General features: G+C 49.0%; 1 protein-coding gene across 5 annotated transcripts in view; it reads left to right on the top strand.

Annotated features, from left to right (window-relative positions):
• ARHGAP44 (Rho GTPase activating protein 44) overlaps positions 1–19,368 on the top strand; it is a 176,198-nt gene that overhangs the window by 136,562 nt on the left and 20,268 nt on the right. For all 5 annotated transcript variants that reach the window (XM_047706570.1, XM_047706568.1, XM_047706567.1 and 2 more), the window contains exons 8-16: positions 157–225; positions 2,782–2,863; positions 3,300–3,427; positions 6,486–6,597; positions 7,641–7,722; positions 10,287–10,367; positions 12,840–12,953; positions 13,594–13,685; positions 14,847–15,027. In XM_047706570.1, the coding sequence (XP_047562526.1) occupies positions 157–225; positions 2,782–2,863; positions 3,300–3,427; positions 6,486–6,597; positions 7,641–7,722; positions 10,287–10,367; positions 12,840–12,953; positions 13,594–13,685; positions 14,847–15,027 (941 nt within the window). The remainder of the gene's footprint in view (positions 1–156; positions 226–2,781; positions 2,864–3,299; positions 3,428–6,485; positions 6,598–7,640; positions 7,723–10,286; positions 10,368–12,839; positions 12,954–13,593; positions 13,686–14,846; positions 15,028–19,368) is intronic.

The following is a 19,368-nucleotide window of genomic DNA, read 5'->3' as shown; positions in this document are numbered from 1 at the left end:
CAGAAATGCCCATGAGAAAAGTCTTTGCCATGGCAGGAATAGTTAAAAATGAGATTGAACAGTGGCGAAGGTTCTTGCTTCCATGATGTCTAGACTCACGCGTTAGCCGGTCAAGTGTTCTCTGTTTACTCTGGTTGTGCGTTTTACCTTCCACAGGACCAGCTCTCGGCAGACATGTACAGTTTCGTGGCCAAAGAAATCGACTATGCAAACTACTTTCAAACGGTAAGGGTCTAGAAGGGTAAGAGAAGTCAGGCTCACTCACAAGAGGGCGTGGACAGGAAGGAACGTGCCATGAAACCTAAAGGCCTTTGGAGCACGTCGTGGGAAAGAATTATGGGTTTTAGCTCTTCTGTGATTAAGTCCCGTCTTCTATTTCTCCTTGTATGGATTTCTCTAAAAACCTAAGAATAAAACTGAACCCATCCATGAAGATGATAGCAGCCCCCGTGGTGTGTGGCGGTGGTTCTCAATTAGAGGTGATTTTTGTCCCCTACTCCATTGGCTGCCTGGCCATGTCTGCAGGCATTTGTGGCCATCACCCCTAGCTGGGGGCGGGTAGGAGGTGCATCTGGGGAGGAGAGGTCAAGAGTGAGGCCAAGCATCTCCAGTGCATGGGACAGTCCCCCACAGCAAAGAATGACTCAGTCCCAAATGTCACTCGGGCCAAGGTTACAAAAGCTGGGTCAGTCATAAACAAGGAAACTGGGGAGAAGAAGATAGCCCCACCCCCAGCTCATAATTGTTTCTCATTTCGATTTTGGGCAAAGACAACGACAAGTAGGTAAACAATGATTAATATGGCCTGTTCACCTGTCTCTCATCGATGAAAGCAGATTTAGATCTGAGAGAGACAGGATCTGAGTCATCCATACTCGAATGATCTGGTCCAAATAATTAAGACCCTGGCTCTCTACCAGGGTAAGTGCAAGGCAAGTCGAAAACAAAATAAAACAAAACCAGTGATAATTAAAAAAAATTTTTTTTGAGGGAAAAAATATAAATTAAAAATCCAGTTAAGTTCATGTGCCTTTAAAGCTGGAGGCAAAAATTCAAACCTTAAATGATTGGAGAAGTGATGGGATGATAAAGAAGGTGAGGAGGAGAAATCCTGAAAGTTTTTCAATTGTAAGCACCCCGGGCTGGTAGCAGTCCCCGAACGCTGTGACCAGTGAGTGGTCCAGACTTTCAGAGGCGTTCCTTCAACCCCCCAAAAAGAACTGATGAGCATTCCTTCCAGCCTGGAAAGTTTATTTTAAAATAATAGCACTTTCTCAAGTATATTCCATGGGGTATATTTACAGAGATAATATTTTAGAATTTCTGGAACTTAAAGACATTTTTGACATTCCAAAACTTTCTTGGACTGCCTCCTTGCCATTTTTGTACCATTTTTTTTAATGTTCTAATTTTTTTTTTTTACATCTAATTCTTAACTAGTGTTTAGTTTTTACTTGGAGACAGTAGTATCTGCTCTCCGTGCCAACCATTTCTTTTTTTTTTTTTTTTAACAATTTTTAATTTTTTTATTAACATATAATGTATTACTGGCCCCAGGAATACAGGTCTGTGAATCACCAGGTTTACACACTTCACAGCACTCACCATAGCACATACCCTCCCCAATGTCTATAACCCAACCACCCTCTCCTTGCCCCCCTCCCCCCAGCAACCCTCAGTTTTTTGAGAGTAAGAGTCTCTTTTGGTTTTTCTCCCTCCTGATCCCATCTTGCTTCATTTATTCCTTTCCTACCCCCAAACCCCCCACGTTGCCTCTTAACTTCCTCATATCAGGAAGATCATATGTTAATTGTCTTTCTCTCATTGACTTATTTTGCTAAGCTTAATACCCTCTAGTTCCATCCATGTCGTCGCAAATGTGCCAACCATTTCAATGGAGAGATTTGCTTCGCTTTCCTTCAGTTGCACACCGTTGCAAGGGTGAGGGGAGTCTCAGAACAAAAATGGCAGGACTGTTGCTTACCCAGGTCCATCTGTTCTTGTTAACATTTCAGCAGCTGTGTCGTTAGCAGAATGGTCAAAATAGGTAAATTTGAAAGAATTTGGGTTTTGGGGCTGCATCACGGAGCCGGAGCCATTGTACATGAGCCCAGGGTCCTTGGGGATTGTGGACCAAGCCACACAGTTTCCGATCAGTCATATATTGAACTCACTTTGCAGAAACCAAGATATATACAGCCTAGCATTAAGCTCTGTCATCTAGGCAAATGGATTTTTTAAAAAAAATAGAGTGAGTGGAGTGTACATGCTTGGTGGGAGGGGGTGGGCAGGGAGGAGGGAAGAGAGACTCCTAAGCAGAGTCCGTGTGGAGCCCAACATGGGGCTCAATCCCACGGCCCTGAGATCATAGCCTGAGCCGAGACCAAGAGTTGGATGCTTTACCAACAGACTGATTTCTAAATGTGTCCCCATTTATATATTCCTCTTGCCCTCCTCTCGGTTGACTTTGTTTGAGGATGGGGTGCGAGGCAAGGTGAGGTCCCGGTGAAGGCAAGTTATCTGTATCAGGCACCAGGGCTCCCAGGGTGGTCCCCCTCATCCTTGGTGACTCTCCTGCCTCCCAAATGTCCCGTTGAGGGGACTCCTTTGCTCCAGAGGCTGAGGAGGCGGAAAGCTCGAGCCCTCATTTGGAGTGGCCTGAGAGAGAGCAGGGTGAGGTGAGGAAGAGGGGACACCTTCTCGCAGAGCCTCCCATGGGGCATGGCAGCCGCACTCCCCACCCTCCCACAATGGGTAATGCTTGTCCCTGTGTCTCTTCAGCTCATCGAAGTGCAGGCCGAGTACCACAGGAAGTCCCTGGCACTCTTGCAGGCCGTGTTGCCTCAGATAAAAGCACAACAGGGTAAGTGCAGACCCTCCCTGAAGCGGGGAGGTGGGTGAGGCCGCTTGCCCGCCGGGATGAGTACCCCACCCCCAATATACCCCGATCTCCTCTAGCCCCACCAATGAGCCTCCAGAACTTTCCACATTGGTTCTTTGAGCCAGCACACCCACATACACACTGCCCCCCTCCAGGGGTGAGTTGGGGGGCATGTGTGGAGGTGTGTGGTTGGTGCGTATCCGTATGAAGCCCAGCAGGTCCAGGCGCTGCTCACTCCCAGCCGCCTGCCCTACCTAGGCTCCTCCCTCCTCCCCAGACCACAAGAATGGAGACTCAACTGGGCCTCCGTGTCTTTGGGAATCAGGCAACTCTCTGCCTGACCCAAAGGAAAGAACTATTCCAGCACAAGTGCCCGTCACTAACTGCTGACAGGCCCCTCTCTCACTTCCCTGCTCAGAGGCCTGGGTGGAGAAGCCCTCCTTCGGGAAGCCTCTGGAGGAGCACCTCACGATCAGCGGCCGGGAGATCGCCTTCCCCATCGAGGCCTGCGTGACGATGCTGCTTGAGTGTGGGATGCAGGAGGAGGTAGGTCTGGGGACCGCTGCACCCGGCCCCAAGCAGGTGCCCTGCTCTGGGCCACAGAGCCTGTGGGAATCTCCTTCCCTCCCTGGCCCCCGCCAACCCAGACATGTCGTGATACGGGACAGCTCCCCGACCTGCAGCACACACATTGGTCCCGCTCTGTTCCTCGAGCCTTCACTCGTCAATGGGGAGGAGGATTGTGCGAGGCTGATACCACTGGCCCCTGAGAAACCTCCGGCCCCGCTCCAGCCATCCTGTCTTCATATTTAACTGGTTGAGGCCAGACCACAGCTCCTCCCTCCCTCTCCCCTCTTGTTCTCTTCTTTTTCTGCCCCATCCTCCACCTTTTCCTTCTTTGCTTGATGAATTCCCTCATTTAAAAAATAGACCTTTTAACCTTTCTGATCGTGACTCTTTGAGAGATCCTGAAAACAGGATTGATGTTGACGGGGACAAGCCCTTCTTAAGAGCCACATGTAAAGAAGTCTATGGGAAATGGGTGACTCTTGTTTTATTGGCGTGTAAACCATTTCCTGGGAGATGGAGCTCGCGCTTGGTTTCTTCTCTAGGCGCTTTTGAAATCTTTGGTCCATCTTCCTTTGATCTGATCAGACAATCAATATACACTTAGGGTGGGCCGTGCATTTACCGCTGAGCAAAGTATACACGTGGCATATGAACTTGCTGGGGGGACACGTGTCTAGCATCTATGTAACACAACTGATTATTTCAGATTAAGTCTTTACGTGGGCTCTGGGTCATGTGTGACAAACCGAGGTCTGCACCAGAGAAGGAAGCCAGTGATCGTCCAAATGCATGTTGGCCACCGCCTCCGTGCCAGGCGTGTCCACATGCGGGCTCTTCCCAAGGGATGGGATAAATGTGGGGTTTTTAGACCACGTTTTAAGCGCCGGGCATTCTCGTGTCTGTTACTGGTTACTAGGTATGGAGATCTTTAGAGTCCCTGAGCCAGAGCCTTACGGAGGGAGGTGAATTGGGCCTCCCCTCACTCCATCGCTTTTTTTAAATTATGGAAAAACTGCAACACATAAAGATGAAATAATGAGCCTCATCACCTAGATTATGGACCGTCCTGCTTCCCCTCTGCCTCCGTTCCTGTCCCCCAACACCTGCCTTGGATAATTGGAAGCCAGTCCCAGACACTGTGTCATTTCATCTGCAATACTTCAGTATGTTTCTCTAAAAGATAGGGAATAGATTGTAATTATATATACTATGGAACATAAAAGCATTATGTACAAAACAGAAACATAATATGTTCATGTCTTCAAATATCTAATCAGCATCAACGGGCTATTTCTCCCTCTCCCTACACACCACCCCCCCTTTTTGTTTTTCCCTACTTTGTACCAGCTTTTCTCCTTGTAGTAACAGAAATGCTCAGGTTGTCCCTAGCCTGGAAAAAAACAGCTTTTTTTCCAATTCAACTACAACCTCATACTCCTTCCCCAGCTCTTTGGTTTTGTTCTTGCCTTGACTCCCCGGTTCCCCTGCCAGCAGCTTGGGATTGCCAGCACCATCACCCCATCCCTGCCCTCAGGGAGCTTTTGGGGTCCTTCCCCCTCCTCTGGGCTCCACTACCACGTGTGCCACCATTTCTTCAATATGCACCCACAGATTTTCCTCAGACACCCCCAAACTGCACTCACTAGCTGTTGTAAGAAGCCCCTCCTCCTCCTCTTGGATTTGATCTGTCACTCAGTGAAATGGCCTTCTCAGTGACATGGTCAAAAGTCTACAGGCTGTTTGTTAGCCCTACTCACTTCTCTTTGGCAGTATCTGTCACCAGGTGCCATTGCATTTGGTTTCCTCCACGACAGTAGCGTGGTTCTATGAGAATCCAACCCACCACTTTGGTACCTGCTGTCACTTGCTCTCGGGCACAGCAGCCTTAGTTATGCACTCGTCCAAACATATTTATGGAGCTTTCTCCCATATACAGACAAAGAGAGCTCTGGACATCTATTCAGAATGGAGCTAACCATCTTAGCAGGCCAAACACTCCATATTCCAGACCAGGAACATTTTCTTTGGAAGAAACGTGGAGATCCGCACGGTGGCCACAAAAGGTCGAAAGCGCAAGGACTGTTCTGCAGAATGCCAGGAGCTGAGAAGGCGAAACCAATCAGTAGCTGTTGGGTCATGTCTAACTCACCTGTGGCTTGAGGGTTCCCTTCTGACTCTGACCTGCATTTTTCTCGTCAGTATATCTGTCTTCTCTCTCTTTTCAGGGCTCATTTGTGTGCAAGGGACAGTGGTTCGCTTGGAAGCCGTGATAGGGATTCAGAAGTAATTTTAAGAATGAAACACGGAAAAAAAACAACAAAAAAAAACGGGGGGGGCACCTGGGTGGCTCAGTCAATAAGTGTCTGCCTTCAGTTCAGGTCATGGTCCCAGGGTCTGGCATCCCGCTCCCTGCTCCACGGGAAGCCTGCTTCTCCCTCTGCCACTCCCCCTGCTTGTGTTCCCTCTCTTGCTGTGTCTGTCAAATAAATAAAATCATTTTTTAAAGAAAGAATGAAACATGGAGGGGCTGATGGAAGCATTGCTCCCTAACAAACCACCCCTAGTTTGCCTGTCCCCTGAGGACATAGACTTGGTCTCTAAAAGTAGAGGCCTGCGTCTCCCGGGACACACACACGCTCTCGCCCTGTAGACCTTTTCACATCCAGCTACCTACACCCCCGCATCTGACCAGGTGTTGGCCGACTTCTCCAGCATCTCTCCGGAACACACCAGAAGTTGCAGTGCCCGAGGTTCATTCATCCCACAGATGCTTAGCGAACCAGAATGAGGCGTCACCCCGCCCCAGACACTGGGGACACTGCAGTGGGTGAAGCCCGGTTCCCGCTCAAAAGTTGCCTCCGTGTAGAGGATGGGACATTTAGAGAGCGGGCAGCTGCCGTACTGGGAGGCGGTGATGGGGAAAACGGATCAAGGGGATTTTGGAGGGAGGGAGCAGGGAGGCTGCGAGTGAGTAGGTCTTGGTCGTGTGCCTTCGCGCTGCAGGGCTGTGCACTGACCCTCCGTGCTGTTGCAGGGGCTCTTCCGTGTGGCGCCGTCTGCCTCCAAGCTGAAGAAGCTGAAAGCTGCCCTAGACTGCTGTGTGGTGGACGTGCAGGAGTACTCAGCAGACCCCCACGCGATCGCAGGTGGGCGCCTCGGCCCCTTAGCGAGGGGCCCCCCCCCCTGTGCTGGAGAAGCTCATGAGGAAGGGAGCATGATCACGTGACCCTCGAGCCAGCGGCTTCCCAGCATGCATCAGATATATCCGCGGAGGGCGTGTGGTCACATGACTCTCAAGCCAGCGCATGCATCAGATGTATCTGGCAGAAAGGGGCGTGGTCACATAACACTAGGGCCAGCAGCTTCTCAGCATGTGTCACATATATCCGGGGAGGGCGTGGGGGTCACATGATCCTCAAGCCAGCGTACATGTCAGATGTATCGGGGGGAGGGCATGCAGTCACATGACCCTCAAGCCCGCAGCTTCCTAACGTGTCAGCAGCTTCCTAACGTGCGCAGAAGGGCGCATGGTCACGTGACCCTCGAGCCAGCGGCTTCCCAGCATGCATCAGATGTATCCAGGGAAGGGTGCGTGGTCTCATGACCTTCGAGCCAGCACATATGTCAGATGTATCCAGGGAAGGGTATATAGTCAAGTGACCCTCGAGCCAGCAGCTTCCTAACGTGTCAGATGCATTCGCAGAAGGGCGCATGGTCATGTGACCCTTGAGCCAGTGGTTTCCCGGCATGCGTTCCGTGTATACCGGGAAGGGTGTGCGGTCATGTGACCCTCGAGCCAGCAGCTTCCTAGCTTGGATTAGATGTATCCAGGGAAGGGCGCATGGTCACGTGACCTTCAAGCTAGCGGCTTCCCCGCATGTATCAGCTGTGTCCACCTGACGTTCAGTTTTACGCCTGATTGCTGGGGCCCCGTGAGGAGAGAGCTTCCCAGGTGTGCCGAGAGACACAGGTGATGGTGGGAAATAGGGGGAAACCAACGTGATTGGCAGTGCAGGCCCCACTACCGTGCCAAAGCCTCCGAGCCGTTCACGTGGGAAACCACCGTTCGCGGTGTGGGGATTAGGGGAGCCTGTCCCCAGACGGACCACCCCCACGGGTGACGCCGGCTGGTAGGACCCATCTATGCCAGCGTCAAGTGGCTCAGAGCCATTATTGTGTCCGTGTCCAGGAGCTTTGAAATCTTACCTCCGAGAGTTGCCGGAACCTCTGATGACCTTTGAACTCTATGACGAGTGGATTCAGGCTTCCAAGTGAGTACGCCGCGTCTTGAAGTGTGTGGTTGGGTAGGGTTATTTGCAAGGATTTATTGAAATGAGGAAAGTGTGTGACCTCTGCTCTTAGGGCTCCGCTTCTTGGCATATATGGTGGAGAAATGCTCGTGCTTATACCCAGAGAAGCGGGTATAAGGATGCCGATGCCGATGTTATTTGGAATAGGAAAAGCCTGGATGTTATTAAAGCTGTATTGGTTGGGGACCAGGGGCATGAGTAAATAGATCATGGCATATTTACACTGTGACATACTCTGGAACGCTGGAAAACCCTAGTTGAGCTATTCCTGCTAACACAAAAAGATGGGGAACTTTTTCGTTAAATAAAACAAGTTAATAAGGACACATAATATCCTGTTTTGTTTTTTTAAAACACAACACACTCAAAACCATGTAATTGCAGGAGTGCCTCTATATATGCATAAGTGCGTAGAAGGTTCTGAAAGGGCTCATACAAGCAGATCGTCATGATTCCTTCTGGAGAGAAGCACAGAACAAGGGGAGGGTCACAGGGTCTTGACCCTTACTTGTACTCGTTAAAAAGATGTTAATCATGGCCCATTAATAGCTAATATAAAAACTTGATGTCTGGTCCACGGGGTGCCTGAGATGGGACGTGATTTGTAGAGCTCTCTTGTCACAGGTTTTGTCTCAAGGCACAGCCAGCGTAGCCTCTCAGTAGGAATGCTCAAGTACATATGTGCTTCTGTGGGCCCTGCAGCTGACCTCCGAGGGAGGCCAGGCTCTGTGTGTGGCGTTAGAGAAAGGAAGCAAGCTCCCATCATGTGGTGGGGTGCTGGTTTTTTTTTTTCCCAAGGTAGAGCAGAGGCTATGCATCAGAAAAGCCTGGCCGTTTACCTGGCATGCTTGCATCTTCTGGTGGAGCGTGGGTGTGAGCTCCGTGACGATATTGACCATGAGCGATGCCTCTGTCCAGTGTTTATTAGAGACTTGTCACTGTTCTAATCTCATTAGGTGCTTTCAACTCATTTAATTGTCACAGGAACAAACCCTTTGAAAGCGGGTTGTGCTGTGTTCCCTAGCTTACAGGTGAGGAAGACAAGTCTTAGAGCAGGTGTGTCACCAGGTTACCTGTCATCTAATAAACGGCAGAATGAGGAGTTGAGTCCAGAGGATCTGGCCTGGAACCCACGTGCCTACCTACAGCACTTTGCGTCTCTCTAGAGCCCCTCAGTGGTCCTAGGGATGAAGAGAAATGAGAGCGTATCTGCTGATGGAAACCGTCCCTTTATTTCTGGACCGTATACTCGGTCTTGATGCTAGAGGAGCCAGAGAAGGGAGAACAGCGGGGGCATCGGGATCTAGCCAAGTCCTGGCAGCATCTGCCCTTTCCCCTCAGATGCCGATTTTAAAGCTTGAGATCAACCAGACCCTCTGCTGAGCCCTTCATACAGAGGCTCCTTTGTACTGCTCATGCTGACTCCAGACAGGAGGTCATCCCATGAGTCCATTTTACAGATGAGGAGAGCGAGGTTGTGTAGAGAGTCGGTAGTTGGCACACGATCATGGGCAGGATGGAGCCGGGTCTTTAATGGCTTCCCTGCACCAAATCCTCCTCATCCAGCCTTTGGTCAAATTGAAGCCACTTTGCGAATATGATCTGTAAACCTCTCCGTTTCTAAATGGCTCGTTTGATTTGCACATCAGAGTCTTAGGAAAAGTGTGTTTTGGAGGATGGTTACCCCTTCTCAAGGCTGAACTGAGAGAAAAGAGAGATTTTTCTCCCCTTGGCCAGGATCTGTGGATGGACCTGTGGGTATACAGTGATGACGTGTGTGGGTGCTGGTCACCACCCTGCCTCGGGCCCCAGGTTAAGGGGTCACAGCTGAGCCCTAACCCTGCCAGTGTTTTCCTTTTAGTTTTTCTGGAGAAGATTCTTTGAGCAGAAAGGCTTTCCTAACCATGTATGCCTTGTAGAGTCTCACGAAAAGCATATATAAAATGTAGTCCTATAAGTAATGTCTTTTAATTCCTAGTGGCTTTATTAAAAAATAGATCAAAGTAAAAACCCTTGGAGCAGACCTTTTGTAGAGGGGACAATCTTTGGTTCATGGAAATCATCCGTCTCTGAGTTAGATCTTGAAGGTCAGATTTTCTTATGTGTATATCGAGCTCATGTAATGTACTGATTCAGAGGTATTTTTTGAGCACCTGTGATGTGTCAGATGCCAAGGAACTTTCCATACCATTTATTGAATAGACAACAGGCTGCCCCCCGGTGTGAAAGTGGGTTGAGCTCTCTTGACTGGTATGTCGTATCCTGGTTTCTGTGCTGGAATCTTCTTCCTGACAACCCCACGGCCTTGCATTCACCCGAGACCTGTGACACGCACCACGGCAGTTTGCAGGGCGAGACAGGGGCCACAGAAAGGGAAATAGGTGTCACTCAGCGCTTGGCTGATCATGGCTTGCGGGTATGGTCATTCGCAACGTTGGCTTCTCATTCTTCGTCTGGTTGGTACGATTGCCGGTGAGATCTCATCGATCCCTGCTCAACCAGCAGCTTTCCTCTTTATTCCCCAGTATTCAGGAGCAAGACAAGAGGCTTCAGGCTCTGTGGAATGCTTGTGAAAAATTGCCCAAGGCCAATCACAACAACATCCGGTAAGTGGACGGATTCTGGAGACCTGGGGTCAGGGTTATTAAGCCGCACACACACGGTTTCCTGGAGAAAGGTCATGATACCTGGCATGCGCGGCATTTTCGGGGGCACCGAGCTTGGTTAATGCGCATGGTCTCCTTTGAGCCTCAGACGTCCCTGCGAGGTTGTTAATTACCATATTGCCAAGGACAGAACGGAAAGCGCTATGGGACTCTGGAAAACCATTGGCTAATTCAGTTGAGTTCTCGGATGTGTAAGAAGCAAAGATAAACGCAAGATATTTTTAAGATATTGTGGGTTTATCTTTTTAAGGTTTTTTGTATTTATTCATTTGAGAACGAGCACATGAGTCGCGGGGGGAGCTCAAAGGGAGAGGGAGAAGGAGAAGGAGACCTCCCCCCTGAGCAGGGAACCTGATGCGGGGCTCAATCCCAGGACCCCGGCAGGCAGACGCCCAACCAACAGAGCCAGCCTGGCTCCCCAGTATTGTGGGTTTATTGTAAAGATAAGTGTTCGGGCACAGCCGGGAGAGGCTGAGCAAGCCTGGAGCTGCTTGGGGGAAGTGTCCTTGAGCTCGTCTACAGGGAGAAGGAGCCAGAAGAGTACCCTCCCGTGCTCCACCGTTCACCGCCTCTGTCCCACACATCTCTCTCTCTCTCTCTCTCTCTCTCACTCTCTCTCACTTTTCTTCCTTCCCCCGCCCCTGGATTTTACTTCCCGCTCCTCTACAGATCTTTTCTGCACCTTCACACTCTCTGCTTCCTCCTCCCTTCGGCTTGCCAGCACCGCTCCTGGCCCTGCCGCCTCCCCTCTGTTCTTCCCTACACGCAGACTCCCAGCTTCAGCCCCTGTTGCCATCTGCCCGAGTATTTCTGCTTCCCCGTTCAAAATTCTAGCAGCCGACGGTATGGCGGGCCCTTGAGAAATTAAACATAGAATTGCCATCCGATCCGGCCACGCCACTTCTGGGTATATATAGACCCAGGAGATGGGAAAGCAGTGATTGATACTTGTACTCTCCCGTGCGTGACAAAATCATCCGTAATAGCCAAGAGGTGAAAACAGCCCAAATGGCCATCACTGGTCGAGTAAACAAAATATACATATGACGCAATACTCAGTGGGTGACTCTCAAGGCCATGGTGCTAAATGAAAGAAGCCAGACCCAGAAGGACAGATACTGTATGATTCCACGTCCGTGTCGTACCTGGAGTTGGCACATTCATGGAGACAGAAGGGGCGGGGGGGGGCGGGGCTGGGGGATGGGAGCACGGGATGGGAGGGGAGTGTTTTATTTGTCTGGAGAGTCTGTTCTGGAAGCTGAAAAGGATCTGGAGATGGATGGCAGTGATGGTTCTTTACAGTGCGAAAGTCCTTCGTGCTACTGACTTTAATGCTGCCATCCACTTAAGAGTGATTAAAGTAGTAATTTTTATGTATGTTTTGCAATTTAAAAAAATTCCCAAGAGCGATTTAAGGTACGGCTTCCTCATGATTTCCTTGAGCTGTAATTCACATAGCATTGTGTCCTTTCAAAGTGCACAATGTAGTGGTCATATGTGTCTAGGGTTATACAACTGTCCTCACTGACTTTAGATCACTTTCATCACCCCACAAAGGAACACTGTTCCCGTTAGCAGTCACTCCCCCATCCCAGCCCCCGGCAGACACGAATCTACCTTTTCCATCTCTGCAAATTTGTCCCTGCTGAACATTTCACCGGGGTGGACTCCTACAACATGTGGTCTTTTATGTCTGGCTTATCTCACTTAGGATGATGTCCTCAAGTTTCATCCGTGCGGGAGCATGTGTCAATATCTTGTTTCTTTCCGTGGGTGAATAGTATTCCATTGTATGGCTGGACCACGTTTTATTCCTCCCTTGTGGACATTTTTGGATGGTCTGCACTTTCGGGCTGGCTTGCATAATAACACTGCTGTGATGAACATTTGTGTGCAAGTTTGTATGGGGGCAAATTCCTCTTAGGTAGGTCTCTGGGAGTGAATTGTTGGCTCATGTGCTGAATCTATGTTTAGCTTTTTTTCCATTAGCTCTCAAAGCCCCACAGAGGTTAATCCCGGGGGACACCACCCCTAGCATGTAGAGGTCCCCCCTGATGACACCTGGACACTTCATTCCTCATGTCTGCACCCAGGGAGGGTAGCAGGTGACTGAGGTTTGAAAAGAAGGAGGGGCTTCGGTCACTAGACACTGAATCAGAAGGACAGATAGGGAATTTCTCTGGTCAGGGTTCACTGATGCAGATGTTGACATGTAGTAGAGTGAGATCGGAGTCTGTGTGTTTTTTAAGCATTCTCACGGCTTGGCACATTACACATCTTAGTTGTAATGCAGGATGTATGCGTCTTGTCGTCTGTAAGATGGGCTGTGTGAGAGAAACTTCTGCCCTCTGCTGGTGAAATGTCGCTGGGGTTGAGCCTGAGTCAAACCTGGCCCTTCTGTCTTCCTTTCAGATACTTGATCAAATTTTTATCCAAGCTATCAGAGTATCAAGATGTGAACAAGATGACTCCCAGTAACATGGCAATTGTGTTAGGACCCAACCTCCTGTGGCCGCAAGCGGAAGGGTGAGTGCATGGGGAGGAAGGTGCGTGGGGTAGCGTATGGGCAGGATGGCCAGGGCCCCAGATTAATGGTCAGCCTCTTATTTGTCAAGTCCCATTTTTCTCTTGGCCTGCTCATGTTTTAGGTGCGGGAGAAGACCCAGAATTCTGCAGATCTTTCTCATTGATAGAGCTGCAGGCCTGCAGCGAGGGTCTTTTCTGAGCTAATCTAAGTCCACAGTGGGCCAGGCAAGTTCCTCCCGGGCCTTCCTGACTTGTCTATGAAGAGCAAACATCCCAGCATCTCGATGCCGGGGACGGAGGCCTATCTCGAAAGGGAGAACAGAGTTGGAAAGCAGATGAGTCTGGCAGTTGTGAGAATCACACCTCACAATGAAAGCTGCCTGATACTTGGTGATTCTGGTGATTCCGTGTATATTACTCATTTACATATCTCCTTAAAGAGGCCTTCTCTGGCTACCCCATTCTGTAGAAGAGAGAGGTTCAGAAAGGTGAAGTGTCCTTCTGAAGGCAAAGCCTGCTCTCAGCCCTAGGTTGGCAGGCTTAAGGTCAGGGGCCGTTCCTGGGCTGTGGGGCCAGGCGTTCCTCTCCACTGCCTCTGCTGGTAACCCGGTCCTGCCCCCTCTCTGTTCTGTGCTCGCAGGAACATCACGGAGATGATGACGACGGTTTCACTGCAGATTGTTGGGATCATCGAGCCCATCATCCAGCATGCAGACTGGTTCTTCCCTGGGGGTATGTGGTGGCATCGAGATCCAGGGGTGGGGGACTCGGGGAAAGAATAAGAGTATTACTGGGAGTTCAGAACTTTGCAATCAAAGGCATTTATAATTAATCTCCCTGCACATCTGCATGAGTCATGGTAGCTTCTTACCATCTAATACCTGGCTGAGCAACATTCTGGCCACAGGATGGCCACTGCTTGCACTAACCATGTCTGTGGATTTTACTGGTCTAAGATCCACACCGTGGTGTCTTCAAATCTACGGATCATGAAATGCTGGAGCAGAAAGGAAAGAGAGCTCGCCTGCTCTTGGAGACACCACATAAACCTGAGATGGGTGTGGTGGGAGGATGAAATGTTAACAGTTCTGAGCCCATCAGAGGTAATCAGTCAGTGCTGATCTAACAGGGAGGAAGATGCATCGTCTTTCCTTGGTTTCAGGTGTTTTGACCATGAACGCTCTTCACTTTTAATGTTCTAAGAGTTCTATGATGACACAGCTGGGTGAGGGTGGGTGATCAGGATAAAGAAGTAAAGGAGGTAGGAGTGTAAGGCGTAATTCTGAGAGTTTGCACGTGAGCAGACTCATTTGCCATTGCAGGTGCATAGGTTGTGGCCAGGAGAGAAAGGGATACTTTCGAGTGTCACTTGACAGCCAACAGTCATAGTGACCTTAGTGAAATCTCTAGTTTCCAGTCCTTTTTAATGTTTTCATTTTGGTTTTCCAGAAAGATAATGTCATCACCTATAAATAATATTGCCTCTTATTTAATTTTCTTGTCCTACTCCATTGGCCAGCACTTCTCCAATAGTGTTACATAACAGGGGTGGGAGTGGGCCTTGCCCTGTTTCCTGATTCGATTAAGACTACTCTGCCTTTTTCAGAAAGTACCCACCTGTTCCTCTTTAACTAAATTTTTTTTAATCATAAATAGAAATTGTTTTATTTAATGTTCACGCTATTAGTGTGATAGGTGAGCACTGGTGTTCACCTGCTAATATGATGAATTATATTAGGATGAATTCATATTAACAGGTGACCTAATCTTGAACCACAGGACACCATTTTCTACGGGTAAAGTGTAGAGGACAGGCCACACGTGGTCATCTCTCTCCTGGCCAGGAAGGGTGTGACCAATAGATCGCGTACACCCATTCTCTCTTCCCTGCAGAGATAGAGTTCAACATCACGGGGAATTACGGGAGTCCTGTACACGTGAACCACAACGCCAACTACAGCTCAATGCCCTCCCCAGACATGGACCCCGCGGACCGGCGCCAGCCCGAGCAGGCCCGCCGGCCCCTCAGCGTCGCCACGGATAATATGATGCTGGAGTTTTACAAAAAGGATGGGTATGAACCAGTGTCCCTTTGTCAGCGTTGGGGGGCCAGAGGGAGGAGGGGTGGGGGGTTAACACGAGCCCGGATTGCCGGGATTAGGCTGCACTCTCTGCAGTGGTATAGGCGATTTGTAGCAATTAAGCTGTAGCCTCCTCCTCTGTGTTTGCTCTGGACTGTTGTGACTGAATCCCTTAGCTTGCTTCCCTGGCTCTAGGGGCAGAGGTAAGTGCAGCCTTCTGAGCCGATGGCTGTGATATGTACTGATTACTTTTCATCAGAAGGAAAAAAAAAAAAAGTTGACCAACAAAGGGAATTTAAGGAAATACATGAATACTTTATTTTCACTCAAAATGTATGAACATGGGTCAGTTGTCAAATCCCACATGGTTTTCACTGACGATGGCCCTGCTCCTTCCCGTTCCTGAGCAACACTCGGGCGTAAGCCTGTCGTTGAACCATAGCTGAACGTTTCATCTTCAGAACGTGTCAGGTTCAGTCTCTCTGAAACAGAGAGCAGACCTAACCTTGAAGCAACCTGAATGTAAAATTCCTGTAAGTGTTTAAGACTTCTGCTCATCTCCTGTGACTGATACCTGCAGTTCCTGTGATGTAGTTGCCACGAGACTCGTAAAGGCATTCAACCTAATTTGCGTGGGAACAACCCTCTCGACACTCCTGTTCATGTCCGCTTACATGACGTGTAACTGCGTACCGTGAGTCCCGAAACCAACAAAACGGGCATCAACAGGTTTCGTAATGAGCACAGCGGATTGATGGGGAGCACCAGCCAGGGTAGCCAAAGTGTGTGCGTCGAGAGCACCCCATAAGCTCAGGGCATCAGCAGCTGTGTCTTGCAGAAGGAACCAGCATTGCACTGTTTGTTCTGGCAAGTCCATCGTGTAAAGAATTAAAAATTGCTGCGGGGACACAGAATTCAGCGGCTGCTCTTTCAAAATGGACCAGGACCAGAAAGCCCTGAATGAAAATAACAGAGATTCGGACAGCTTCCTTCTGCCTCCCTGACCCGTCTCAAGGCAGCCAGAAAGATTGGCTTGCTTTTAAGGTATGGCCTGAAGGGCCTCAGAGGGGAGGTTGAAAACCAAGAATTGTAGGGGTGCATCTTAACTGTTCACCCCTCTTGGTTTCTGAATGGAGGTTGGCACTGGGGACCTGGACCTGTGTCCTGGGATGATGGATCCCTGCTTGTCTCCTTACGCCGCGGAGACCCTTGCTATGTGTGGGGCGGGGAGGGAGCTCTGTGCTGTTGGTTATGCTGCAGCTAATGAGGAAAGAAAACTAGAAATTCCTAGATGTCAGAGAGAGTAAGGGGAAATTCCTTCAATTTTTTTTTTTTGAAGATATATTTATTAGAGACTGGGGTCGGGAGCAGAGGGAGAGAGAATCCCAAAGCAGACTCCCCACTGAGTGCAGAGTCCAAGGACGGTGGGGCTCGATCCCAGGACCCTCCCTGAGATCATGATGTGAGCCGAAATCAAGAGTCAGATGCTTAACTGACTGAACCACCCTGGCGCCTCCTCCTTAAGTTTTTAAAAAAGAGCATGCTTCGAGTCTGATCTTTGCTTGGTGAGAGAGAGAGATCCAGAAAGAGAGAGGAGCGCATATTAGCAAGTCCCTCAGATTTTGTTTTTAACCTCAGTTTAAGCAACCCTCTTCCTTTGAGAAATATGTCCAGCTGAGAAGAACTTGAATGGTCAAAACTTGAATGATAATTTTTTTTTTAAAGTGTACTCCATGGGGTGCCTGGGTGGCTCAGCAGGTTAAAGCCTCTACCTTTGGCTCAGGTCATGATCCCAGGGTTCTGGGATAGAGCCCCACATCAGGCTCTCTGCTTGGCAGGGAGCCTGCTTCCTCCCCCTCTCTCTGCCTGCCTCTCTGCCTACTTGCGATCTCTATCAAATAAATAAATAAAATCTTTAAAAAAAAAAAAAAGTGCACTCCATGCTGGCCGTGGAGACCGATGCGGGACTTGAACTCACAATCCTGAGATCAAGACCTAGGCTGAGATCAAGAGTCGGATGCTTAAAAGACTGACCCCCCCCCCCCAGGTGCCTCTTGAATGATGATTTGTTAAACAATTGCCTCCTCTCTCTGTCATTCAAGAACTTTGTAAATGATTTGCCCGTTCCGCACACTGTTCTGTTTTAAAGCCAGAACCACCACCATCTACTTGAAGAGTGTAGGGGCTGTGCTGCATGAATTACTCTTGCAAGCTAAGTGGATATAGTTTATCTATCTTAAAACTTGCATTAAATGTTAAATGACGGGGAGGGCTTAACTGGTGTAGGGGCATCCTTGCTCCATTGTCTGGGGCATTGGCCTGGGTGCTTTAAGGAACAGTGAGTTTGCAGATGATCAGTTTCTAATCAGCTTTCCCAGAAACAGAAACCTACAGTTGGAAGTATTCTCGGGGGAGAAGACAGCCATTTGCACCAGCGGAAGGCCCTTGTGCTATTTTAGCAATAGTAAGGGAATTCTCCACATTTATCCCATTTCGGAGCTCTTAAGATCTATGAGACACATTGTAAGGTCTTCAGACTACCCTCTTGAAACACTGACAAATTAAAGCCCACTTTACGAAAGCATTTTGGTCAAGTTAAAAAAAAAAATTGTACATCGTTTTCCTGGCTGGTGGCTTTTATATCCTAGATCTCATACAAAGTGGTTCACTTCCCACCCCCGCTCCAGGCTTTGTCCTGCTGCCTTTGATTAAGGATGACTCAGGAAATGGAGTTTCTTCAGCAAGACCTGGAGGCAGATTTTAGAGCTCACATCCACCTTTCTCATTACTGTGATTGGCAGAATAATGCCTCTCTCTCTCAAAGCTAGCAGCAGATCCTAAACCCTGGAACCTATAACTATTACTTTATTTGGGAAAAGGGTCTTTCCAGATGTGATTAAAAGAAGGACCATGAACTAAGGGGGCCACTCTGGATTACTGGAGTGGCCCCTAATTGCAATCCCATATATTAAAAATTCAAACAGAGATTTGATATACACACGCAGAGAAGGAAAAATGGGAAGGCGGAACAGAGAGATTTAAGGATGTGGATGTGACTGCGTGCCAAGGAACGGAAGCCACCAGAGGCGGATGAGGCAAGAAACAGCTTCTCTCCTGGAGCCCCTGGAGGGAGCACAGCCCTCCTGCCATCTTGATTTCAGCCCATTGCTGCTGATTTTGGCCTTCTGGCCTCCAGAATGGGAAGGGAATAGATTTCTGTCATTTACCAACTTTGTGGTGCTTGTTACAGCAGCCGCGGGACCTGATACCTTCCTCCGTATGCCAGGAGCTTTGTGGTGAAAATGGCAGCAGGTGCTTGGTCCTTCTCCCCATTGAGGGTCAAAATCTAACCGCACTCCCTTGGACTATGAGCTGGCCTCAGCGACTGACTGATCTACCGGAACGTGACTGAAGTGACGTGCTAGGACTTTGGAAGCTGGATCAGACAGAGCCTTGTCGATTATGCCTGCGTCTCTTGAATACTTACTCTTAGAACACAATTACCTCACTGTGTGGGACCCCAGGCAGCCCCTCAGAGAGAAGTTAAAGTCCCCGGCCTTCACCCCCAGCTGAGCCCTGAGCTGACGGCCAGCATCCACTTACCAGCTTTGGGAGGGAATGGTCTCAGAGCCTTCCTCGCCAAGCCGAACCTTCTCAGCTAATGCTGTGTTTGGTACATAGCTGTGCCTGCCAGACTCTGCCAAGAGTGTGGATTTGTGACCCAGATAAATAATCTGCTTCATTTCAAGGGTGGCTCGTTATGCAACAAAAGATAGAACAAGCTTTTTTAAAAAAAGGCTGCCGTCCAGTGGCCCCAACCCCATTCTTCGAGGCTGCCTTAATTGGCCTGGGCTGTGATTCAGACACGGGTACTTTTTAAGTGTCCTGGCTGATTCTCATGTGTCTCTAGGGTCGGGAAGCACTGAATCACAGAAACATTTTGCCGATCTGAATTTGGCAGTGATACAATTTTAAAAAAAATTTTCAGAACTTTCCTTCTGTGGCCCTCGGGTGTTGGTGTGAGATACGGGCTGTCCTGACTGTGCCAACACTCTGAACCACAAAGTATTGATTAGTTCACCCCTGTGCCCTTATACTCTGTGTAAGCTCTGACTTGGAAATTTGAGGGTACAGGTTACTATGTATTTTTCATACCTTGTTTGTATTGGCTTTTTGTTTTGTTTTATAAAATAGCGACATCTATCTCATGGATTCTTTGTCCCAAATAATACATGAAAATAACCTTGCAGAATCCCTTTTATTTTTCTGACAATGGCAGAATGCCATCCCTGGACCCATCAAATATTTTTTTGTGCAAGCCCTTTTGCCTCCTG

This window comes from Lutra lutra, chromosome 16 (genome assembly GCF_902655055.1).
Source record: "Lutra lutra chromosome 16, mLutLut1.2, whole genome shotgun sequence".
In the NCBI taxonomy this organism is placed as follows: domain Eukaryota; kingdom Metazoa; phylum Chordata; class Mammalia; order Carnivora; family Mustelidae; genus Lutra; species Lutra lutra.
This window is presented reverse-complemented; position numbering and strand designations above follow the sequence as displayed.